This window comes from Cydia strobilella, chromosome 7 (assembly GCF_947568885.1).
Source record: "Cydia strobilella chromosome 7, ilCydStro3.1, whole genome shotgun sequence".
Classification (NCBI taxonomy): Eukaryota; Metazoa; Arthropoda; class Insecta; order Lepidoptera; family Tortricidae; genus Cydia; species Cydia strobilella.
Genome location: NC_086047.1, coordinates 4,718,697 through 4,745,986, shown reverse-complemented (window position 1 = coordinate 4,745,986; position 27,290 = coordinate 4,718,697). Strand labels below are relative to the sequence as shown.

Below are 27,290 nucleotides of genomic sequence, written 5' to 3'. Positions count from 1 at the left end.
CACGCAGAAAATTTTTTTCAGGACATTCCTGTAACCGAAACCCGTGCCGACTTGCATCTGAAAGTCCCGTACAAATGACTGGGTAGGTATGGAGAAATTTGGTTAGACAGTAAGTTGATAATTATTTATTGGTTTTCCGTTCACATCGATATTTCTTGTGAAATAATGTTTATACGGCAGTAGTAATAGTATACGCGGTCGAAGGTCGTAATAAAAACAAAAAAAAAAAAAAAAAATCGTCATTTTCATACATTGTATGGGAATGGGAGGATCGCATGAAAGTTGGCACGGGTTGCAGTTATAGGAATTAATTTTCAGTGTTTTGGGATAAAAGAAATCGATTTAGGGGGTATGCGTTATTATTGTTATTAATTTCTGTATATCGTAAAATAAGGGACACCCTAATGTCTATACAAGGTATGCCTGCACAGGCGGACTTTGACCTCGTCTGTGGCGTAGTTTGATCTAGCCGTGGGCGAAGTCACATCTGCGAGGCCCTTTTCTTTCAATATATGTGTCGTTGTCAAGCAAAAGGTACCACATTGTCGCTTGCCGTAAAACGTCACATATAGGTAATAAAAAGGCTTGGCTCCCGCGGGCCCCCCCTTAAGTGCGAGGCAGTGGGCAAGAGGCCGCTTCGCCCACGCCTAGCTACGCCACTGTCTCCGGTGAACCATTTAGAATTTTAGAGCAGCGGTATGAGGGCCACAAAGACGGATTTGCTTTGTAGCCCCTTCCGTAAGATGAATTTGTTCCGTAAGTTCGGATGGCAAGGTTACATCTATACCGGGATCACCTGGCGGACCACCTAAAAAAGTTCGGCAGGCCTCAAGGTCTCCTGTAAAATTCTGCCTTTCCATAGTCGATATCCATATGAGCATACATAAAAAAATTGTATTCGCATAATTATGTCACCACCTGCCACTTTACACTTATCTGTCTGTGTCTAGACAATTTATTGCCTTCGTTTGAAACTATAATTATAGGGTAGACCGAGGCGAATTGGATCAAAAGGCGAATCGCATGAATCGGATCACGATGAAAAATTTGATGATATCTGAAATATTGCATTGATATGAGCACACTAAAATTTCACCGTACGTCCCTTCTCTTAGCCTACGACGCCAGCCGTAAGAAATATTTTAAATAGCAACAGATTTTAAATCTGATCCGATTCGCCCTGTGATCCGATTCGCTTCGGTCTACCCTAAATGGTAAAATAACAGAACACTAATAATTTGTTCGTAGTAAACATAGCCTTGAAGAAGATACTCAAAACTGACATTTTACAAAAAAAAAAGTTTAATAAAGTGTATTCTAATATTGTCTTCGGTTCGGTAAAGTGTATTCTGGTAATTTTTGCAAATCACGTCCGAATATCAGGTAAATCTAATGGATTACTTAAATGTTTTATTTTTATGTTAGAAACACGAATGGAATTCGTTAACTACGGTTCCATACCAACTTGAAGCCGCCACCGGACTCCTAAGGAGATGAATTCTGGAATAAAAAGTCCTCTTCATCTTGAAATTTCCCCGATGGCGTCTTAAAGAAGTTAAGGGGCCCACTGACTATCAGTTCGCCGGACGATATCGGCCTGTCAGTTGTTCGGAACTGTCAAATTTTTGTTCTAACTGACAGGCCGATATCGTCCGGCGGACTGATAGTCAGTGGCCCCCTTTAGACCCGTTAATGACATTATTTATCTCTAGTTTGAAAGCCATTACTAATCAACTCAGCCGTTTCTTGCGTGAACACACGCTGAGACTTTGCCGAATATTGTACATATCATATTCATTTTGTCTGTATGAATTACTTATTGTTTCATGTTTATATTATGTGGTAATAAACGGTTCAAAAGTTTCGAGGGGACACAACTTTTTTTTCTTTCAGAGCGATTATTTTCGAAAATATTATGTTATATTCGTATTGAGACCTCCTTTGGGTACGGAACCCTAAAAAGCATGATTCGCAGACATGTAAATAATCTTTTTAGTGCTTTAGATAAATATAGCTTTTTATTCACGTTCGTCAGGTCGCATACCAATTCGATTAAATAATTTGGCATTTAAAAAATTATCATTAATAGGGTATTTCACTGTATTTAAAATAAATTATCTTACACCATGCATGAAATAAAGCACCAGAAGATTAATAGAGAAACGTAGACAGCAGCTATTTTTTGGTACAATTTATATTTTAAAACCCGTATAAAACTATAAAGAGTAAGTTGGTAATTTGATTGTGACGTCACATGCGTGTTTCATATAAATCCCAAAGCAGCAAAATCGTTTTGACAGTTCGAAAAAAGAAACTGATTTGACTAGTAGTCAAATACCCTATTAACTAAATATATAATGCTATTGACTGCTTGAGCAGGTGCAGGCTATCTTAGTATGTTAAGGGTAAGATAACACACCTTCATTAAATTAATTAGGTAAGCAATGAATTAAGACTTGAATGCATTATGCTATCTAAGTTTATAGGTCTAAGAAAACCAATAATATATTTTTTCTACACGTCGACGTTAATAGTGTTGCTAACAATTACGGAACGCTTTAGTGAACTATAATGAATTTGACCAATCACCTCTCGCCGCGGTCGAGGGGACAAAACCAAGCTATTGAACAAAAGAAATTAACGAGCTTATTTTTCAGTAGATATTTCGTTTAATTACCTATTTAGGTTGTGTATTAGAAAAAGTATTATTTTAGTTGCCTCAGAAAAAGTATTGTATAAATAAATACATATTATAGGACATTCTTACACAGATTGACCAAGGAGGCTTGTATACAATAGCTATACCAAGAAGGCTTGTATAATTGTATATTCAAGCTTTTCAATCTCGTACCTTTCCTACTTATGTCACTCAGCACGCTTCGTGGCCTAAACACGGTACTCGATTGAAAAGCTCTATTATATCACGATTAGAGATGGAACGGATAGTTGTTCGGATAGTTGACGGATACCGGATACCGGATATTCGGCCTGTCCATCGGCCGAATATTCGGCCGGCGGAACTATAAGTACCTACATTTCGGTTTTTCAGTTGCGCATTGTGCAGGTTTTGACCTGTTTCGTAGTGAACTCGCGCGGACTCATTTCTAGGTTCGAAATGAGTGCGCGTGCCAGTGAGAAGTGAGTGGAATGTTTATTGTTTTAATATAATAAACGAATTATGACCGTGCGTGTGACTGTTTCTTAAATCTAATTTGGTTCTCCGAAATCAAGCAAAGTTAGGTCACTTTCCGGTATCCGGCCGGATATTAAAATAAGGGCCGGATAAGCCTGATACCGAATAGTAACCGAATATCCGGTGCATCACTAACCACGATTGTATAAAATACTATCATACTTTGTATACCTATGCTTGTATGAAGGAATACCTGACCTTAAGCCTTTCGCATATGAAATATAACTTTTTTATTTATTCTCCGTCGTTACAACGATTGCAGAACCTGGAATTTGACGCAATACCTACTTGCTGTAAGTTATTCTTCACTCTTGTATTATGTCTAGTGCTAAAAACCAAATCTTAATTAAGGGTGCCTGTAATTAGTTTATATAGCTCTAGAATATAAATCAAACGAAATAGAGCAAACACATGTTTTGTATGAAAAATTCGCTGTATTTTTTTTGCTATGGTATATGAAGCTACATAAACTAATTACAGGCCTAATTACTAATTACCTTATCCTATTGTAAGTACAAAGTTTCAGAGCAATCTAGCTAGTCGTTTTAAAATGAGAGCGTAACTACGTTTGTATGGAGAACCGAGCTTGCCGGGGACTTTAGCAGCATAAACCTTTTGATTTACTATTGTCAGCGCCATTACGAAATTATACGGCCACCGCCAAACTAATAAGCGGCGTCGCGGGAAAAAATCGTGTTGAAATCCTTCCATACAAACGAAAAGAGACCTAACTGCAGAAGGCCTTTGCATCCTACAACTTCAATTTTGTAGTAAAAAAACGTTAATAATGTAGTAAGTGCCGCTACCATAAAGCACCTTTTGATTTAATCAGCAGGCAGCAACACAAATGATGTGGGCACATAACTCAATGACATGTTTAATTAGACGAACTTAAAAAAACAGTCGCATCACAAACATAGGCCGATGACGTAATCTCTATGTGCCTAAATACCTGTTGTAAAAATTGGCCATGAATTGCTAATTTCTTGAAATAAAGAATATCTTATTTATTATATAAGTTATATTATATAACTTTTATTTTGCCTCTAGCTTGCGAACGACTAGTTTTTAGGGTATCGTAGAGAGAACCGGAAACCCTACCTACCTACTGTCGGCGTTGGTATGATGCCGACCTTTAAGTTTGAACTTCGACCCTGGTTTACCTGAGAAGGTTATAATAATATTATAAACCAGGGTCGAAGGGTGTAATATTATTACATAAATTATTAATGTAATGTTTCACTTTGTCACCATGTACAGTCAGCATCGAAAGTAGCGGGTCAGACTACGCGTCCAATGTATCTGCCATTCTATATATAATAACTAAACAAAAAGTAATATGTCTATATATGTTAACAATAGGTGACTGTATTTAAAATAAATTATTTTACACCATGCGAGAATATAGCATCAGAATATTAATAGATAAACGTGGACAGCAGTTGTTTTTAGACACAATTTATATTTTAAAACCCGTATAAAACTATAAAGAGTAGGTAATTTGATTGTAACGTCACATGCTAGTTTGCTGCTGTTTCATATAAATTACATAGTAGCAAATCGTTTTGACAGTTCGAAAAAATAAACTATTTGACTAGTAGCTCGCGAACTGTAGAGATATATCTCTATTTGGAAGAGTATTCCGTGGAAGCAAATACTTTTGGCGCGTTGTTTAATATCTATCTACTATCGTCGATATATCTGAACCTGTGTGTAATTATATGACTGTGTTCTCACAGGTGTGTGATTTAACCGTAAACTTTAAACGTTCGTTACCATAGACATATATATGCTATCAAAAACATTACATGTAAAAAGATGCAAGTCTCGCAACGCAGTTCTTTTACTACAAAAAAGTTTTGAGATGTAATGTAATGTTTGATGTGAAACCAAGTCGGTTATTTTAGTCAGTGCCAGGGGGTGTTAAAACTGTAACAATATTAGATACCTTTTTTTTAAATACTTATAATGACTTGGCAATCGCACGGCTACATAATGACATAAGAATAATTCGTCAACTATTTAAAATAATCCTAATTGAACATAGCGCTAGCCCTAATGACATACGAGTACAAGTAAAGCACCGCGGGAGCCGTATGCGGCTCTATGTAGGTACAATTGCGGCTCTCCAAGTCACTAAACAATAAACATCTTCTGATCTCTTAAAGCGCTGTAAATAGCAAATTTGCGGCTCTTTGACATTCTTTAAACTTGTGATTTCTACTGCAGTTGGCTCTTTTTCTCAAAAGTTTACCGACACCTGATATAGGCCAACGAGCAGACGAATCGCCTGATGGTAAGCAATTATCGTCGCCCATGGACATCCGCAACATCAAAGGGGTTGTAAGTGCGTTGTGGTGCGTTGTGCGTTGCCGGCCTTTAAGATGCACCTACGCTCTTAAAGGTTTGAAGGTCGTATCGGTCCGGAAATCAGGCGATAGTTCATTGCATAGTTTGTTAAAGGAACGGTTCATGCTTATTGCAAAATTTACTAATGATTTACTTATACTTCGTGGTCTACATAATTCTGCATGTATATTCAATAAATTATCTATCGGGAGTCAGACACAAAGATCCTCTCCGGGCCTGGCAGTTTCGTTCTCATTTTAAAACTACGTGTTGGATTGTAATGAAACTTTGAACTTACAATGATATGAGGTATATAGGTCTGTAATTAGTTTATAAAGCTTAGTATATAGAACAAACGAAAAAGAGCAAAAACGAGTTTTGTATGAATAACTTAAATTAGCTGTATTTTTTTACTATGGTATCTGAAGCGACATAAACTGATTACAGACTTAGATATACCCGATCGCATTGTAAGTACAAAGTTTCAGAGCAATCTAGCTATATAGTCGTTTTAAACTGAGAGCGTAACAACGTTTGTATGGAGAACCGAGCTTGCCGGGGACTCTTAATTTATTAAAATATTGTATCGTAAATTAAATATATTAATCAGCTTCACCTACACCTCATTTAAGAAAAACACCTGAGAACCTGTTCACGGTATCATCCACGTATCATCCGACTATAAACACGTGGAAAAAAACAAGATTTCTTTTCTTCCAACTTGCTAAATAATTTGAAATTACGTAGGTGACTTTGTCTCTAAAATCACATCAGCGATGGATTTAAATATCATTGAATGTTTAATTGGCTTTATTTTATTTGCTTACGAATGTTAAGTAGCTACCTACTTCTTATTCAATTAAGTTATGACATTCCGTCTCAATATTTAAGGGAAAGCGCTCTCTATCGCGTTCCAGCTATACAGATTCAGAATATTTTATTTGTCAGAATAAGTAGTAAGTTGTTAAGGTACAGTATATAGTTGAAAAGTATTCAGTTGGTGAACGACATGCAAAAATTTAAACAAATATGAAAACGTTATTTAACAAGATAACAATTTCATTAATATAGGTACTAAATTTTAAATTAATACTATATAATCATGATAAAATTACGATGCAAATAAAAAAAATCTAGTCAATAATTATATGTATAAGTACCTAATAGTAATGTCAGTTATTAGTTATACAATTTAAAGTCCATAAATTCTAGATATTATAAAAACAATTTTGACTGAACCATTTAGTGGTCACTGTTGCAAATGTATTTGCAAAACTATGTTTAACAATAACGAACATCTCAAAAAGGCGAGTTAAATCGTTTACATGTTATTTTTTATTAGTTATACGGGCATTTTCCTCAAATCGATAGCCATTATCGTGCCTATTTTGCGTGAAATACTTACGGGGTAGCGCTACTCTAACCACCCCAGCTCGTTCCCGAAATCTAGCAACCTTTTCAAGTTGCTGACCGAATTCCATCTACTTTTTATAAAATTTAACAAAACTTTAAACCGCTGGTTTATCCTATAATGGCCATAATACTAGACTACCAAAAAATAAACCGAACTCATCATCTCCTCTTAACCACGATATTATCAAAGTTCAAAGTTATAACTTGATATTTGAAGACTGACGTCCAGTTTTTTAATTATATGATTGATATGTCAACAAATCAGTCGTTCGGTTTTGATTTATCTTTGATGGATGAGCATGAGTTCATGGGTACTACATGGATGAGTAGTTCTGTACCAAATAAATGTGCCATTTTCAACCAAAAGGGTCCTTATTGTCGCTTGTCAGTAAGGCGCTATTTCCATGTAGCTTCAATTAGAAATCAACCTTATCAACAAGCGACAATGTGGTACCTTTTGGTTGAAAACGTCACAAATGTTTAACTTATATATATACAACCATATAAAACTTATATCATTGTATTGGATTCGATAACATGAATAATGTTCTTGACCCATGAAGAATGTCGAGTTTTACTGCGTTACAGGTTACATTGTAACTGTATAGTATAGATTGTACGAGTAGTTAGAGGAGGTATAAATGCAATCCGGATTTGTTAGTACCAGGATGCTGTACCATGGAGTGTATAGAAAAGGCTATGCGATGGTTCGTATGTTACAATTATATTAATTAGTATAGTAGGTAAGACAGACTGTCAAACATGAAATATTTGTTACAGGGTCCAATACGTAGCAGCAAATCTTAATTACGACAACTAAATCGGGTAGGTTTCCGCAACTCTGCGACTGGCGCCTATTTTGTGTGACGAAATCTGTAGGGGTTTTTAAAGCCCAAGAGGGGCGAGTAAGGATCGAAAATTGCTGACGTGCACCCTTAACTCCATGTGTGTTGCTGGAAGTTGGTGATGGTTTGTGCGGGACAGAATTTTGGAACGAAGGTCTATGGTCAGCAGCGTCAGCACTTGACGTTTATATGTGCCAAATAGATACAATTTATAAAGTGATTTATATTGGCTAAGGTAGGACGCGTATGTTTTTTTCCGCATTAATAAATGAAAGTTGGGATTTTGCGGTTTATAATGATCGACTTATTGTGGGAACTTCAAGCCTGACGTCTGTGAGAATACTCGCATACCTACTCAATTTTGTGTTCAAAATTCGTTTAGCGAATTATGCAAACTAAATTTAATTTTATTTAGATTTATGCAACAAATACGCATTATTAAATAATGTTTTTTTATTCCTAATTGGGGCAATGACACTACCTATATAGTTCGTTTTTTTTAGCATTGGAAAGAAGGTAATCTTGACGTGTCTTTTCATTAATAATCACTTTTGAAAAATAAGTCACAGCAAATATGTTACAATTATAAATCATATTATACGATCTTTTATATTCTTTTGCTTTCATAAATAATATAAACTATTTTTTTATTGCTTTTTGAATATTTTTTTAATAAAATGACACGTCAAGATGGTTTAACTTTTTTATAATGCTAAAAAAACGAAAATTAAACCAAATTATTTTTTGATGATTTGTTTACTAAAATTCTATTGGTTAATTATTGATTTAAGCACAGCCTTAAAAATATGAATAAATCATAATAATTGTAAATGCTCAAACGGAGAGGTATTCACGCGTTCAGGAAACACCACCCTTGACCCAATACCCTTTTGTCGTATTTCATATTAAGTGACAAATTATAAAGTAAATAGTTGTGAATAAAACCTTCAAATAAATGCTAAACACAAACGCACACATAGGCGTGTCGAGTAGGTACGCATTTACTATGATGGCATACAAACCGGCTCAAATGTCATTCGTTTACTGGCGCGATATTGAACCGTGTCTCGATAGACTCTAGTTGTATTTAGAATGTATTCGTTGTCCAAAATGTGATCATAGTTCTGTGATGTACCGTACAAGTTGATCATCAGTGACCGAATCCGGGTAGCCGGTATTGAGCCGGCTTGTTTGCACCGTTTTGACATTTAGTGCGTTATTTTGCTGGGAGAAATGTATAAAAGATTTTGTCGCCAAAGCTTAGCCATCAGTCGCTCATTAGGTTCTCGTCTAACAGACTTAGTCTAAAAAATCCTCAAAAATGAAACTGGTGGGTTATCTAATTATTCTTTATAAATTAAAATGACGAGTGAAATTCAGCTCATCTTTAGTTTCCATTATAAATCTTATGTTTTATTTGTTGTGTCATGTTAAGTAGTAACTTATTTAATTTTAGTTTTTTGTACTTATCAGAACATTGGCGTGGACGTTACCATATCATAATTCCGAAATTAGAAATGAAAAAAAAATTGGCAAATATTATGCCAAGAAACAAAATTAGGGGCTTTAATATTTGCATATTTGCATAAATAAATATAGACATACATGCAAATATGTACAAATATATAATATACAAATATATATGAAATATATATAAAATATATACCGCACAATCATACCTACGTAATAAATATAATGTACCAAATATACAGGTTGTAATCGTCGTAGCCGCCCTCGTGGCCGTCGCCCTCGCCGCGCCAGCCGAGCCGGAGCCCGTCAAAATTCTTCGTTCCGATTTCGAACATCAGCCAGATGGTGCATACAATTACGCGTAAGTTCAGTCTTATAATGTGTCCGTTTCATTTACTTTTGATATAAATCATGACAGCTGGTTGCGATTCTGCATCTAAGGAATTGGTAAAATAGTTTTGAGTTTTACTGAATTTTGTCTGGATGTTGAAAGTCCTAATTTGTTACATTTAAAGTGCCCTAAGTAAATTTATTACGATTAACTAGTTCTAAATCCTAACTTATTCTTACATCGAAATTTAAAGGTAAATGATTAGATTTCGATTAAACGTGATAAATGGATCTTTATTTATATTTCAGTCTTGAAACTGAAGATGGCGTCAAAAAGGAGGAGACCGGTGAGATTAAGGTAGTGAATGACGAGGAGAACAAACCCCACAGCGTGATAGTCGTCCGGGGTTCCTACAGCTACACCGACAAGGAGGGCGCGCCCCACACCGTCACTTACGTCGCCGACGAAAATGGCTTTCAGCCTCAGAGCGAAGACATCCCCAAGGCGCTTCAGGCTTAAGATCTCGATATGAACGACAGTGAAACCGTGCCATTAACTCTTGTTATTTAGTTAAGCCATAACATCGTCGGGACGCGAGCGTGGCATCCGCTTCGCATTTCCCCACTCACTCTTTGTTAGTTTGATGCTGACTGCCATATTTTTTTGTGTTTATACTATTTTTGTTGACATGTACTGTGATTATATTTGATAAAAAAACAAAGGATAGGTATTTTCATTTAATGAACCACAACCCCAGCGTAAATTGACTTTTTTTAGGTATACAAAATGCACGCTGCCTACGCAGTAATCATGCAATTTCCATACTAGTTTTAGTTAGCTGGAATGTATTTCACCTGTGCTACTCATACTTGACACCTGTACCTACTTATTAGGCCAGGAAATAAATGCTCAAAAAAAGTTAGAGTGAAATGCTAGGAACACAACATTTGACTTCCTAACTTTGTTTGGACTAGTCAGGAGGTGAACATATTTGACGTTTTTAACTAAAATGTACCACATATATAGTCGGTTGTCGATAAGGTTGATTTCAAATTGAAGCTATATGGAAATAGCGCCTTATTGACAACCGAGAATAAGTACCCTTTTTTTTTGATTGAGAATGGCACATATCAAACGTAACCCTTGAGCCGGGGGGGGGGGGGGGAGTTTGAAGGTTCCATTATTCGGTTTTTAGATAATATTCGGAAATTATATGCGTCTGAGCGCCATCGTCACTTATACAAAATGAAAGGTGAGTTGCGGTAGGTTACCCGTGCCATAAATTGAAGGGGGACCACAGTAACCGCAAACAAAAAAAATTGCTTGGGAGGAGCGAGTCCCACATACCACCCCCCCAATGGGCTTCCCCATTGCCCGGGGGGCGAGATGCGTAAATGTATTTACCCCTGCGTCAAAAAAAAGGGGAGGGGGTGGAACACTAGTTTTCGTAAAGCACCATACCCAAAGGTAAAGGTATCACACTAGATTAGTTTCAATTGTTTTTCATAAAACACAATTTGACCGAATCATCCGTAAATAGGCGGCCGTCGACGATTTTAATTGTAGTCTTTGAACAATTTATTTTTATTTTTGCGCAGCTTGATTTGTAAACTTAGGTACCTTGTTTACAGATGAAAAAAAAACTTTTTTGTAAAAACCTAGTTTTTTGCAGTGTTACTTGTCACTTTTTGACATCTATCAATAAGGATATTTGAACATTTGAACTATGGAGTGTCAAACATGTCGCGCGTGTGACTAAAAACACGCGAGTGAAACCGCTAAGTTAGTTAAGTATGGAGTGTAGCAGTAAAAGGAGGAAAATCTCGATATATGAAAAGTGTCCATCAAAAAACAGTAAATAGGCGGCGCCACCATACACTGAAGTACCTAGACCATGCACCTAGTATTTTATATAGATGTGCACCCGTGCGATCGTGAGGGACAGAACATACGCAATGCGACAAAATTAAAACATATTGACAACATACCAGAAACAACCTACGTAATCTGGACGAGTTATTTGCTGCCCCTCTCCCATTTCATCTCTACATTATTATACCTCTATGGTTCATGTCATAGAGTCTCCTATACATTACAATACTCTTTGGTCTCAGAGCCTACCTAGCGCCACCGGAGAGATTAGGAACTATTATTTAAAGCTGAAAGCGGTCACTTTTGCAACAATTCTGCCATAAGAGATTGACATCCTTTCTATACCATCCATAATTTGGACCGCAGACCTGTCATTTTTCCAGTTATGTGCATGGAGACTATATAAAGGAGCCAAATCTCTATGTATGAAAAGTGTCCATCAAAAAACAGTATATAATTAGGCGGCGCCACCATACACCGAAATACTACCAAAAACAACCTACGTAATTTGGTCGGGTTATTTGTTGGTTCATGTTATACTCATGTCCCAGAGCCTAACTAGCGCCACCGGAGAGATTAGGAACTATTATTTAAAGCTGAAAGCGGTCACTTTTGCAACAATTCTGCCATAAGAGATTGGCATCCTTTCTATACCATCCATAGTTCTGTGATTTGATTACATTATATGTCGGTTAGGCTCATAGGCATCTCAGGCGATCATAGGGCTGGCGCTTTCTTTGCCTAGAGGCTAAGCCTGGCGGTGCAGAGGGGCAACGCCGCTAGCGTTCTTGCGACCATGCCGGAAGGGGGTGATTTGGGGGAAGCCTTTTATATTTAGTTTTTAGTTTTAAGCTGTATTTTTGTATTAGCATAAGTTTAATTGACAATAATTAATGTAATTTCTATTTGTTATAATAAAGTACTAATCAATTGAATAGAAATCAATAAAGATAATATATTTAATATAAAAAGGTATATACGAGGTCAAGCTAAATAAAACCGTTTAACATTATAAGTAATTTTTAGAAAATCTTTGAATACAGTATTACTAACTTTTAAAAATAACAAAGTCTTCTTTCAGAAAAATATCCTAGGTACCTTCCCTTCATGTCGCATACCCTTGGGACGCCCTGTATATGTATTATGTATTGTAGCTCTATCAGGGATTAGTTAAACTTCAAATAAAAGCGCTATTATTAATTCGTTTCCCGAAATACATTTATAGTTCGATGATATACAAGCTCGTGCTGATCATCGATGACGGAATCCGGGTAGCCGGTATTATATGTTTGCGTCTGACATTTGACATTGAGTGCGTTAGATTGCAGGGAGAAATGTATAAAAGATTTCGTCACTAGCGTTTAGGCATCAGTTGCTCATCAGTTTCTTATCGAATAGACGTAAAACAAACATTATCAAAAATGAAACTGGTGAGTTACATATAGTTATATTATTATTTAGAAAAAATATATTTTAGCGCTAGTGAAGTGTGCCTAAGTTAAGCAGTGTACCAGTTACCAGTGTAGTTATAGAAATACAACAAATATTAGACTTTCCGTAGCTACAAAACGCAATTAAAAAAATTGTGTTTATTCATATTCAGACAAGTTAACAAATCTCTTACCTACTGATTAATAAAACTGTGTAAACATAAAACCAAATGGCTTTCATGTAAATTTTATCAAGCCTTTTAAAAGCATAATTCTTTTGACTGCCTTTTGTAAAAATAAATTCTTGTAAACAACAATCGGAAACATCGATAACAAGTGTAAATAAAATAGGCTAAACATTCTTATATTGTTGATTACAAATTGGAAGACATTATTTTATTCATATTTTTTAAAATATAGGTATTTTGACATAGAATTATTAAAATATGTAAAACAAAAAAACCTCTTCATCTTAAGAAAACGCTGTCTTATTATATCCTGCACTTATCGTACCTATATAGAATTTGACCACGCTAACTTTGCACAAACTTGGCAGTTAATAAGAATGCATACACTTATGAGTACCCAAGAATATAGGCAATTACAGGCGTTTCTGATGTTTTTCTACAAAATGTTTCGAGTCTTCTAGTTACGAATGTATTTATTATTTGTGTGCAGATTGTACTAGTCGTTGCCGCCCTCGTGGCCGTCGCCCTCGCCGCACCCGCGGAAAAGGAACCCACCAAAATTCTTCGTTCCGATTTCGAACAGCAGCCTGAAGGTGGATACAATTACGCGTAAGTCTAAATTTCCTTAAGACATTAATATAGTAAATATACTCTGGCACAGTGACCTTGTCTGCAGAAAAAGGCGGCAAATTTAAAAAATGTAGGCGCGAAGAGTTGTTCCCATAGAAAATTTGAATTTTGCGCCTTTTTCTACTGACAAGTTGGGCGTGTTTCAATATATATTAATCTTGATAAATTTCAGCGTGGTAATGCTGATAATACAATGGTTATACATATATGTAAAATTAATTAAGTTCAATTTATATTCATCCATAATCAAATACAAAGGTAATCCGCCACATGCTTCGTCAACAAATGTGTCTGGGTATCCTGGGTTTGTTCTTTTAGTTCAACCGTGGTAGTAATAGGGAAAATTATTCTAGAGCAGCTTAAGAATTTGTTATGCAGGGTTTCATGAAAATATTTGTATTCTATATTTTTCTTAATATGATTATGACACCGTTCATTTATAATGTCGGTTTTGTTTCTTTGAGTACAAGTAATAGAAGTGTAGGTGTTTATTTCGGTGTTTACGTAAAGAAATGATTTATTTTCGAAAACATTGCAGAGGTTTTTTGGAATTACCTACTTATAGTTTGGAAAACCATTTGCGTCAGTAGAAAAAGGCGGCAAATAATATAGGCTTGGAGGGTTGTCTTCCCCTAGATAATTTGAATTTTGCGCCTTTTTCTACTGACAAATGGATTGGCTAGAGTATAGTTAGTAGAAATTCTGGATACCCATAATTTATTGACCTTTGTCTACAATTTCAGGTTCGAAACTGAAGACGGCATCAAAAAGGACGAGAACGGTGAGCTTAAAACCGTGAATGACGAGGAGAACAAACCCCACGAAGTTGTAGTGGTGCGCGGCTCGTATAGCTACACCGACGCGGACGGCAAACTCCACGCCGTCACCTACTACGCCGACGAAACCGGCTTCCACGCTGAAAGCGAAGACATCCCCAAGGCCGCCTAGGTTTTCAACGGTCAAACCTGACCATCAGTCAAACCGTGCCACGAACTTAAAGCCTAGTTAAGTCAACTTTATAGGGACGCGAGCGCGGCATCCGCTACGCATTTCCCTAGTTTTTTTGTTATCTAGATGCTCACTGCCATATTTTTTTACTTTTATACTGTTTTTGTTGATATTTACGAATGTAAATAAAGTTGATTGAAAGGAACAAAGAATATTTTAATTTAACAACGTCTTATCCCAGTGTAAATGAATTAAATGACTCGTAAATATCAATCAATAAAGGAATTCAAAGGGTAATAATATTTATTAGGTACTTATAGCGTCTGCCCGAGACTTCCTCCCGCCTTTTACCTTATAATATTTCTATTCCATAGTAAAGGGTCTAGCAGGCTAAACGAAACAGTGGCCCCCACGAGGGATTTGGTCATTCATTCAGGTGGTGCACTAGCAGGCTCTAAGAATACTGTATGCTTAATATCATCTCGATCTTCTCCAATTGAGGGGGGATTTAAATCTTCTCGGGGCAGAGGTGTAGGGTTAGAGCCGGCGTAGCTTTATTTGACGTTCATAAGCGCATTGTATAGGTAATATGCCTACTTGAATAATAAACTATCTTTATCTTTCTTCTGTTTTAGAGTTATTTAGGATAATGTAAAAAATCATTTAAAGTGTCATATTTACATAAACTGTGCAAATTACAGTAACCGACCAAAATAATCATTAATGAAAATAGAATAGACTGCAAAATATATATTTTTACAGTACATATGGTGCTACTTCACCGCACTAGTGCGATAATTAGCACATCACGTCACTGTGTCGAAAATTTAAAGGGCCATGTACTGTGAAACGTTGTACGATACATGTGCGAATACGTAATTCGCAACTCGTGTCGAATTAAAACACGACCGAAGAGAGAGAATTTATCGCCACTCGTTGCGAATTTCCTATTTTTAGCACTTATAGCGTAATATACTATTAATCAACACCATGTCCTTCAATTTCATAAAAAAAACTTTTTTTCTGTTAAAAAAAAAACAATTATGACAAGCCACGCGCCACTAATATCCACTAAATATTACATATACATACAAAAATATTTTCATAAATCTTCATGAGTCATGTAAAAAAAACAATCTCCGAAAAAGTAGTTACTGGCTGCTAGTAACTACTTTTTACTGCTAGTAACTTGTAACTAGCATACAAATAAGGTAAGGTACCAGTGCAGTGTGTAGATTAGTCAGTATGTATATAAGTATATAATCTCTTTTCATGAATCTTCTTAGATTACATCTAGGTACGTTTTCAGTAGTGCAGATTGTATACCTACAGATGTAATGTAATGATAAGTCCCGCAGATTTGCTCCTGCGGAAGGGTGCCCATAGTGATCCCTTGTTTCGCAGACAGACATTTCATATAATTTTGTTTCACAGTCACGAAGAATAACGTCGGCTAGAGTTGCAAACCTAGTAACTCCTCCAATTACTAATTTCCTTGAAATGGAGTTACGAGGTTTGCGGGTTGTACGTTAATTGTTTCATAGACTACATTTTTATAGAATTTCGCTTCATATATAATGACTCAAATATTATTAGTTTATTGAATAATCACTTCGCAGAATACTTACTTTGTAGAACTTTTAATGGTAGATCTTTGTTGCAAAGAAAATATAAAGTTTCGATATTCATTTCATTTCATAATTAGTAATTGGAGGAGTTACTAGCTTTGCAACTCTAGCCGACGTTATTCTTCGTCCGATAAATTTGTTTTCATAAATAAATCATATTAAAATATGAATTTAAGATAACATATCATGGTCTTAATTATTAATTACTAGCGACCCGCCCCGGCTTCGCACGGGTGCAATGCTGATACATATAAACTTTCCTCTTGAATCACTCTATCTATTTAAAAAAAACACGTATCAAAATCCGTTGCGTAGTTTTAAAGATCTAAGCATACATAGGGTCAGACATCCATCCAGACAGCAGGAAGCGACTTTGTTTTATACTATGTAGTGATAGGTAACGACTGTTAAAAACGGGGTAGGTATGTACCGTACCTACCTATAAATATTTATATGTTATTTATGAGTTTCTGATATTAGTCATTGGTGATATCATCAGGAACTCATTAAAACATATATAATCTTCCATTTTTAATAGTAGTCATAAATAATTATTGCCGTTGCTTAAATGAAGAAGTAATTACGCATTCAAAAACAGAACCAATGACCTAAGTGGACCTCAACTAATTCTTAAAAAAATTATTAAAATGATGATATGCAAATCAAAAATATATTTTATTACAATTATTTTTAAGAATAAAAACAAAATAATAGTAGGAAGTATAACAAGAACATGAAAAAGACCGATCTTTGCCCATTTTCATCCAAATTGCCGACAAAAAAGAAGAAAAAAAAACCTAACAACAAACTCTTTCATTTGATATGTGACACGACATCGAACTAGAATATCTATAGAAGTCTACTTAGAGCCTAAATAAATTGCACATACTTATTAATTAAACTGCACAGCGCGCACGTTGACAACGTCAAATATTGTAATGCCCTAATGCCGAGCAAGAGGTCTGACAAAAGAATTTTATTTCAGCCAATCAAAACTTTTAAATCACAACATTTTTATAGCGGAAATTTGTGCACATATTAGGTAATTTTCTAAGCTGCAGGCCAGGTAAAGCCTGACCAGTAATATGTGATCATTGTCAAGAGGGCGCTGTTTTTCATAGGGTGACAGTTCAGTATAGTATGAAAAAATAGTATGAAAAAAATATCTTTTCTCGGCACGTTTCGCCGTATTTTTGAACTCTCGTAGCTTCGTCTTGGACAATGCTAGAGAGCTGTAATTTTTTGTATACCATGTACTCAGTAGACTTATCAAAAACACCAAGTTTTATTAAGCTACCTATTATACTTAAAATTTTATAGTACCTTAATTTTTACTGTCCGAAACACATGAAATTCGCGTCATAGAAAATACAGACTACTTCCTGAAGTCTTAGAAGGCTGAAATTTGGCATGTAGGGATGGGTCTGTATGCAGACACATATGGTGACCAGAAATCTGTAACTTTCGCCCTGCAACCCCTTCAAATGGGGGTACCTAAAAATACCTCTAATCCTGAAAACATTGGTTCCTGAAGTCCTAGAATCGTGAAATTTTGTGTGGTAGCAGTGATCGGAATGCTAATACAAAAACAACAGTAAAAAAAACCAAAAAGTTTTCGAAGTACTGATTTGAACCAGGTTCACGCAAACCAGCCAAATAGCGCCCTCTATATTGGCACTGTTTCTTGTCGTAAACATTTCAAAACCTTACTTCAAACACAAGCGCTGGTGGCCTAGCGGTAAGAGCGTGCGACTTTCAATCCGGAGGTCGCGGGTTCAAACCCCGGCCCGGCTTAATGTTAACAGAAGGCTGGTTGAAAAAAGTGATCGTATCTACATACATGTAGAAACTTATATAGCTAAGTGCAGTGCCACACTATGACACTACGGAATGATAATGAACTATTACATATAATGACATAGCTAAACTAAGCTCATAGAGTACTTCTGCAAGTACAGTTAGTTTAATTATTATATCATAGAATTGAGAAACTTAATCTATCTAGATTAGGTAAGTATTAGGTATTTGCTTTGGTATTTGTATGGACTAATACCTACTTATTGTACCTTGTTAAGATAGGTTTTAACAGTCGCTTTTCCGGAAAGGAAAACATCGCGAGGAAACGGGACTAATCCTAATAATGGCAGTCGCTTTCGTAAAAAATTGTGCCTTGATATTAGTTGCCAACTTGCCAAGCGGACCCCAGGCTCCCATGAGCCGTGGCGTGGCTAAAAATGCCGGGATAACGCGAGGAAGATGATGAACTTTAAGCACAAGGGAGATTCTGTGAGCTGTACAACTTCGCGAACAAAGCCTAAATAAGTGTAGCCTATTAGAAAAAATAAATAAAACTCTATTGATACTAAAATTATTTTACCGAACTTGATTAGCAGTTAAATTATCTGAACGCGAAGGCCGATGGCGAGCACTTCGCATGTAGGTGTTTGTGGAAGTCGCAAGAACCATGCATGCATACAGTTGTAGGTACTAAAGTTTTGTGTTTGAACACTACAGAAGCGCGCCTCTCTTGGTCACTTCTGACCTTAATATCTTCGCGGAGCTCGTCCTTCGGCCAAACCGTTCGCCATGAAGATACTTGGAGACGTTGCGGGTAGCGTGTACCTGTCATACGCTCCGGGCATTCGGCCTTCAGTAGCCAAAATGGCAAAAACGGAATCCTTACAGTTTTGTTTAGTCCGTCTGTCCGTCCGGTCTTCCGTCTATCTGTCCATATGTGACAGCCATTTTGGAACATTATGTGTATTTTGTGAGCAGACTATGATCAGTTGTTTTATAAAGTACATTACATCCTCGACTGACGACGTTCATGTGACTCGTTTCTCACGTAACAAAATATTGTTAAGTAAATTAAATTTGCCGTATTATGCTGCACAATTTATTTGTGCAGTATTCAGCGAAAGGTGAATATATGTAGTCATATCATAATAGGAAGTTTGCTGGCACATACGACTTTTTGTTTTCGGATGTCACAGTACCATCAAACAGTTCCCAACGATTTAGAAACTCGCATGCGTGTAGAGATCTCGAAACACCAGAGTAACGCGACCGTAAGATGTATGCATATTCGAAGAGCTCATTTATATAATGGTGTGACAAGTGAGCTATTTTAATTTTTTTAAATAAATTCTGCTCACAAAATTTTCCGAAAATAAGTTGAGTAATGCGTACGACTTATACAGAAGAACAGCCGGAGACTAGAAATAGTTATTTGTTATACAAGGGTGCAAAGTTATATTTTACCCGCGAGTGTAGAATTGAAACACGAGCAAGCGAAAGGATTCTATAGTTGAACCACGAGCGAAGCGAGTGGTTCTAAAATAGAATCCTGAGCGTAGCGAGTACACACGAGAAGTAAAATACATTTGCACCCGTGTGTAACACAAAACTTTTCCCCTCACTATAGCGAGGAAAGTGCAACATCCACAGGCGTTAGATCATCTTCATCACTGGAATCACTCATTTTTTTACGATATTATAACACTAGACTTATATTGACCGGGATATAGACCTTGATTACCTTTTGTATTATTTGTGAGCTCCCGATATTTCGACGCAGTTACATGCATCATGTTCACGGGTGATGATGCATGTAACTTTTATATCCCGGTCAATATAAGTCTAGTGAAACTAACCGTGAATCATTCAAAACTCTGATATTATAACAGAAAACTCTGGAAGTTGTGTATTTTTACGGGGTCGGTGAGAAAAGTTTTTAAGTAAAAAATTTGTTGACAATGTTGACATTTCTGACGTATGAAATGTCAACGATGCATTTTGAAATTGCATCGACTCAACTTTATATTTAACATCATTATAAAAAAACAAACGTTTCTTATGGAATTTTAAGGTTTATGACTTAAAATAATTAAATAAAGCTAAATTTGATATTTTTTATTAGATTCTCAAACCATTTATTTAATGATAATTAATATTGAACGAACCATTATCATGGGCCTTTTACGTTTTGTTATCTGTCAAGCTACTTAAACACGCTCCATTCAAGGTCAAATTACTTTCCCCACTAGTGGATAAAACGCGTTTTTCCCAGCTTGTTTTGAAGGTTAAAAGACAACTTTCAGAGCTAGTGAGGGGAAATAGTTATTTGTTATACAAGGGTGCAAAGTTGTATTTTACCCGCGAGTGTGCAATTGAAACACGAGCAAGCGAAAGGATTCTATAGTTGAACCACGAGCGAAGCGAGTGGTTCTAAAATATAATCCGGAGCGTAGCGAGTGTTTCAACACACGAGAAGTAAAATACATTTGCACCCGTGTGTAACACAAAACTTTTCCCCTCACTATAGCGAGGAAAGTGCAACATCCACAGACGTTAGATCATCTTCATCACTGGAATCACTTATTTTTTTACGATATTATAACAGAAAACACTGGAAATTCTGATTTTTACGTGAGTCGGTGAGAAGTGTTTTTTAAGTAAAAATTTTGTTGACAATGTTGACATTTCTGTTCTGACGTATGAAATGTCAAGGATGCGTTTTGAAATTGCATCGACTCAACTTGTGCGTTCAGAATTTAACATCATTATAAAAAATCTAACGTTTCATATGGAATTTGCAGGTTTATGACTTAAAATTATTAAATAAAGCTGAATTTGGTATTTTTTATTAGATTCTCAAACCATTTATTTAATGATAATTAATATCGAACGAACCATTATTATGAGCATTTTACGTTTTGTTATCTGTCAAGCTACTTAAACACGCTCCATCCAAGGTCAAATTACTTTCCCCACTAGTGGATAAAATGCGTTTTTCCCTGCTTGTTTTAAAGGATAAAAGACGGCTTTCCGAGCTAGTGAGGGGAAAATATTTTTGCTCAACTGTAACGAATACCTACGCTTAGCTCGCACTTCGCACTCGCTAAATTCAAATTTTAATTTAAAAAATACATGTTTGGGGATCAAACTCGAATCGTCGCACTACAAAGCCGCGGTTTTCCAACAGCACTGCGATAGCACGTACGTACCCACACAAAATTCACTAAAATCGGTTGCGTGAGCTGAATCGGAGACCTTAACTAACGCTTAGGTCATTAAAAACAATTGCGATTATGATAATAATGCTTTAAAATTTCTAGAAACTTACAATTTATAATACATAAAATCAATAAAGTTCCTGACTTATAATTTATATAGGCTCTACATAGATGGCGCTAGCAATACGTAACTTTTATAAAATCTAATGCTAAAATATTTTAGAATTATGTCTTCTTATATATGATCCTGTATTATCGTAGATTCTATAAACGAATAAGTCATTTCTAGCTGGTATATCAACTCTTACAAAAATGAATGAAATCCCACCAAAAACATTTCATGTAAAGTGTTGCCAAGACTAGGCGCATAAAGCTTTTACACTCAAAAGCTATCAGATCCCGTAGTAGGTACCAAGACTTTTACTCTGTAAGTCCTAACTTTATTAACGTACAGGACGGCTTGGCCGTTTCGTTGTTGTCAAATGGACAAATTGGACAATCCCTTAATGACACTCAGAATTTGAAAGACTTGTGTAACTACTTTGTACAACAAGTCCACCGAGTGAGTGTTTATGTGACTGCAACGAAACGGCCAAGCCGTTTTTTTTTCATATTTATGGAGATAAGGAAGAAGTATCTCCTTTGCTTTTGAAATATAAAAAGTAAGTAACAATTCTGAGTTTACTCATACTGTACGTTTGACCAAGATGTTGGCTTTATACAGTTAGAGCTAATAAAGTTAGGACTTACAGAGTAAAAGTCTTGGTACCTACTACGGGATCTGATAGCTTTTGAGTGTAAAAGCTTTATGCGCCTAGTCTTGGCAACACTTTACATGAAATGTTTTTGGTGGGATTACTTTATTACAACATAGGCCTAATAAACTTAACTAATTGCAAACTGACTATAGTAGGAATTTTTTAGGACTTTATTAAATATTCGCTTGCCCTTCAAACTTGCCGACTTGGGGTCGGCGCAGCATGTCTTTTTCTTCCATACCTCTCTGTCACCCGTCATCTCATCATTCACTTGCGTTAGTTTCATATCATCTTTTACACAGGACTAAAGAGGTTTTTAGGACTTTATTGTCACGACAAAATCGTGAAAAGGCGCCGACTCTGCAAGTGCTGCAGCATTGCTACTGCAGCGCTGGTATTCTGCCGGGAAGTACACGTGCAGATTAGTCCAAAAGACAAATCAGCTCAAAGTTGAACGTCGAGGACAGGGATTAGTACAAAGTTGAATGTCAAGTACATTTTCCCGAAATGTCATCATAGTTCGATGATTTACAGCCGGCCATCGATGACGAAATACGGATAGCCAGTGTTGAGTCGGTAAATATGTTTCGTCGACATATGACATTGAGTACGTTAGATTGCAGGGAGAAATGTATAAAAGATTTCATCACGAGTGTTTAGGCATCAGTTGCTCATCGGTTTCCCATCGAACAGTCGTAAACTAAATATTATCAAAAATGAAACTGGTGGGTTTAAATAAAAAAATGTGATAAACAAATATACCTAGTATAAACATAGTGATGTGTGCTAAAATGCAGTGTGGTTAAAATTACAGCTATTCCCAACAAGCAATTAAGGAACTTAGCTTAATGTATTCGTCGTGAGACAGTGTTAACAAGGAGTAACTCCATCATAATCTTCATCATCACCGTATACCAACATTGAGCCTACATTCTACATGTGGGCACATTCGTTCAATTTCTGAGACATGCCTCCTCATTGTACAGCAAGTATCAACTTGCTGATAATTAATAGTGTACTTAAGAATAACCGAAGAGTTATCGGGCTCTGTAAGGGCTATCGCAAAAATTGAATCAAATTGTTGTCCACGTTGTCCATTATTCGCTAATCGTCTATTATTCTATCTACTACTTTACGGCCTCTTACATAATCAAGCGATAGCAGCAAATAGAAGAACGAAGTATATTGCGTTTGCCGTACCTAAACTAAAACAATGTTATTTCTATTCTTCTAGCGCTATCCCGGCCTTTGCCAGGGTCCGCTTTGCCTTTCTCCACTTTGCGCGATCCTGGGCGTCCTCTGGTGTGAGCCCGTTTACGCTCATATCGGCTTTCTATTGTTTAAAAAATATTTTACATAAACAAAAATTTGGCAAGCATCATGTTCAGGGAATAAATAAAGAGAAACATAGATAGATCCAGTTTAACAGTGTATTCTTAACACATTCGGTGCGGCATTGGGTCGATTTGGTATGCTTAATTACGTTAAGTATAATTACCTAATTGCCACAGCGAAGATATTCACATACAAAACAGCTTTAATTTTTCTTATCACGATTGCTTAGTAAATGTGGAATTGCACGCAGGCTTAGCAGGAACTATAGAAAAAGCGTATTCCTTAGGGAGTTATGAAGTTTCTAGTATTATCATTAAACGTTTTTTTGTTTTTATACTTCATTTTTGTATCGCAAGTGTGATGAAAAACATTGTGTGTAACTCGGGGCGTAATAATATTGCAAATTCGAGTCTATAATTCGCTCCAGCAAGCCGTCGCGATTTAACTACACTCTCGTTTGCAATATTTAACTGACGCCCCGTGTTGCACAGTATACTATTACTACTCGTTTTATAATACAGTGTATGTTATGTACAGATTGTACTCGCCGTTGCCGCGCTCGTGGCCGTCGCCCTCGCCGCGCCCGCGGAACAGGAGCCCGAGCCGCCCAAAATTCTTCGTTCAGACTTTGAAGTTCAGCCGGACGGTGGATATGCTTACGCGTAAGTAAAATTTATCGTTGTCTATTGAATTGACTTACTCTAAGAACAAATTAAATTATTTTCTATGAAAATATTTTGTGAATTGACTTATTTTTAAATCGTGATGGTTTATTTATTATCCGAGCTATATTTGTTTTATTTTTTGTAAAGCTATTTTTCATTCCAAGTTTATAGTAATAGTAACTTATTTGCTTTAAATGTAGTACAATTGTGGTGTCACAATGGTTGAGTGAGCGTACATTCAGACTTTAATAGGGCATGCAAATTATTTCCTTAAAGCTAAATTATTTCTGAAGTTATAAATACTATTTACTTACATATCAAGAAAATTTAGATATTTAGCTATTATTTATTTAGCTAAATTATTAACGATAATTACATGTAAACGGATAAAAAAACAACAAGACAACACAATCAAATTACAATTTAAAAACAGAATTCAAAATTAATTAAATCAGTATATCAAGTTATGTAATAATATTTGAAAAATTACTTACATTCATAAAAAGATTTCAATATAAAAGGAGAATAAAGCATTAAAATAAAAGCTGTTTGATTGCATTAAAATACACATAAAAAGGCCACAAAGAATAAAACTGTCAGAAATTTCAATTATACAACTAAATTAATCGATTAAAAACAATAAGTCGCTAATAAAATAAATATTAAACTATACAAGTTTTTACCTAATAATACTACTTTAATAATTAGTTTGTACATTATCGCAATTTAAGAAGTCTTTTAATCTCTTATTTTAAGTAATTTAAGTCTTTTAGTCTTTTAATCTTGCAGTTTCTGAGAAAATTTAATTTTCATATTTTTCGCCGCAATTTATATCTATGATTAAAAATACCCTCACCTTTTAAAATATTAACTGGATGAGACATTCTCAAAAATATTAATTCATCTTAATCCTTTCAGTTACGAAACCGAAGATGGCATCAAAAAGGACGAGAACGGCGAGCTTAAAACCGTCAATGACGAGGAAAACAAACCACAACAAGTTGTAGTGGTGCGCGGCTCGTATAGCTACACCGACGCAGACGGCAAACTCCACGCCGTCACCTACTTCGCTGACGAGACCGGCTTCCACGCTGAAAGCGAAGATATCCCGAAGGCACCAGCCCAGGCCGGCCAGGCCTAAGCATTCGCCGTAGACAACCAAACTCTAGTTACCTTGAGCCTGTTCTGATTTTTTTCTTGATCTGAAACTGTTATGGATTTCAGAACGGTCAGCTGTCAAAAGTGACATTTCTTGTCTGGTACAAATCTTGTACAATTTCAGAACAAGGAATTATAATTTGAATCGGGCTCCTAGTTAAGACATATAGACATTATAGGGAGGACGCGAGAGCGGCATCCGCTTAGCGTTTTTCCAGTTGCTCTGTTATTTTGATGTTCACTGCCATGTTTTTTACGTTTATACTATTTTTTGTTATAATGTACTGTACATAAAATTGTTTACGAAAAAACTAAATATATTTTAATTTCACGATGTCTAACCCTAATAAGATAAGATAGAATTTCTTTCATTGAAAAATATCCAAAAAATTTAAACCGTTGGCCTATATACCGAGTGTGGCCTGTAATACGAGCAAAAAATTAAACTGTCGGCTGTATTTACTCCTCATACTTACCAACATTTTATTCAGCGACTTAAAAATAACTTGTTATGATTTTTTAATACTTACACTTTAGTTTATTCCAAGACGCAATTACAATGATAATAGTACATTGAAGATACCTAATATTAATTTTGTATTAAAAGTAGGAAGTCTAACGACTTTATAATTTTTAAAAGTTATTAAACAAAAGTGTCACCGTTGAGTACAATCTATGTTTTAATTATTTGCTCGTGTTACAGGCCACACCCGGTATATAAAGGTTTAAAGTCAATTCTGAGCTTCGACTTTAATGTGCTCAAAAATGTTTCAATGCGATGCCAATCTAAAACACTCTTAATTTGAAGAAATATTAATCTTCTATGACTGATGATGATTTTAATAATGCCTATTTACAGTGACAACTAGTAGATTTGATTATTTTTTTTCTAATTACCTAACACAGAAACGAGGGATATGTATATATATTTTAATGTACACGGTGCATATATAGCCGAAGCGATTAGCTGTCTGGTGCTCTTATATATAATAAGTGTTTTATTTTACGAGCTCGATATTGAGCTTTGTCGCAACAACCCAAAAGTTGAACTTTGCGTGACTTAGATTTCTAAGTTATGATCATAGTACGGTCATGTACGTAGACTATCGATGAGGTGACTATTGATGACAAATTTGGACAACCGTTATTGAATTTGTATGATTTTTATATTTTTAAAATTAGATCGCACGAAAATGTAAACCCCCTTTTATACCTACATAAAAGGGGGTCCCTTTGTTTGACATAATTATTGAGAGTCATAATGTAATGATTGTCATATTATCATTTTAGTCATAATTCTGAAACCGTTAACTTTTCAGGATTTTTCCTCCTAAAGATAGGTTAGGTTAGGTTTGTTTTATGGCAATCCTGAAAAGTTACGCGTTTCTGAAAAACTAAATTATGTCTAATGATATAATATGATTATGACTTTCATTTATTATGTCAAACAATAGAGACCCGTATAAAATATATGATTCTTGCATTTAGGCATCAGTCGCTAATAAGTTTGTAATCTTCACCCCCACCCCCGGTACTTTTAGTGTTGTTTACACTTTAGTTGTGCACACTTTTAATACACCATTCCCTACAACGAGGCCAAAATACGCTTAGGTATACACGAATTATTTCCCCAGATTGGCAATTTTTGGTTTTCGTTTGGTGAGGGATGACACGCTAGACCGGGCCGGGGCCGAGCCGGAGCTTCCGGCGCTTCGTTTTCTATGGAAAGCACCACGTGATCACCGATCAGCCGTCATAGAAAATGACATGTCAGACGCCTCGGCCCAGGCACTGCCCGGTCTAGCGTGAGTCATAAGGATGACTCACTCACTAAACTAGTAAAAAAACTAGGTATAGACGACGTTATACATTGACACATTTTAATAAAATTACTGTATTTTCATAATATAAACATTACCTATATGTAACAAGGAAGTAATGTTCTGTTATTCGATGGACACGTACCTAAAACTTACAATAATTGACAACTATAACTCGAATTGCAGACTAATCAGTTAGTGGAATTACTTGTAAGTATAGGTAGGTGTAGTATATAGTCCTC

At 35.8% G+C, this 27,290-nt stretch overlaps 3 protein-coding genes across 4 annotated transcripts in view; all 3 read left to right on the top strand.

The window, feature by feature from the left end:
• Positions 1–9,010: 9,010 nt before the first annotated feature.
• Positions 9,011–27,290, top strand: part of LOC134742963 (larval cuticle protein 1-like) — a 127,592-nt gene continuing 109,312 nt past the window's right edge. The window contains exons 1-3 of one of the 2 annotated variants that reach the window (XR_010127982.1): positions 9,011–9,130; positions 9,513–9,631; positions 9,910–10,268. Coding sequence is in view for 1 of the 2 variants with exons in the window: in XM_063676196.1 (XP_063532266.1) it covers positions 9,122–9,130; positions 9,513–9,631; positions 9,910–10,120 (339 nt within the window). In the remaining variant the exon portion in view is untranslated. Of the gene's footprint in view, positions 9,131–9,512; positions 9,632–9,909; positions 10,323–27,290 lie in introns of those variants that run through there. The other variant, XM_063676196.1, reaches the window with a different exon arrangement.
• On the top strand, positions 12,862–14,736 carry LOC134742964 (larval cuticle protein 1-like). Its single transcript, XM_063676198.1, has 3 exons — positions 12,862–12,903; positions 13,582–13,700; positions 14,465–14,736. The coding sequence occupies exons 1-3, from the start codon at positions 12,895–12,897 to the stop codon at positions 14,667–14,669; spliced, it is 333 nt and encodes a 110-aa protein (XP_063532268.1). The 5' UTR covers positions 12,862–12,894; the 3' UTR covers positions 14,670–14,736.
• On the top strand, positions 22,726–25,257 carry LOC134742960 (larval cuticle protein 16/17-like). The gene is made up of 3 exons (XM_063676193.1): positions 22,726–22,795; positions 23,943–24,067; positions 24,989–25,257. The coding sequence occupies exons 1-3, from the start codon at positions 22,787–22,789 to the stop codon at positions 25,209–25,211; spliced, it is 357 nt and encodes a 118-aa protein (XP_063532263.1). The 5' UTR covers positions 22,726–22,786; the 3' UTR covers positions 25,212–25,257.

Excerpts from the sequence above, each read along its gene's own strand:
- LOC134742964 (XM_063676198.1), top strand. Across the intron at positions 13,701-14,464 it reads GAAGGTGGATACAATTACGC|GTTCGAAACTGAAGACGGCA; the intron begins GTAAGTCTAAAT and ends CTACAATTTCAG.
- LOC134742960 (XM_063676193.1), top strand. Across the intron at positions 24,068-24,988 it reads GACGGTGGATATGCTTACGC|TTACGAAACCGAAGATGGCA; the intron begins GTAAGTAAAATT and ends TAATCCTTTCAG.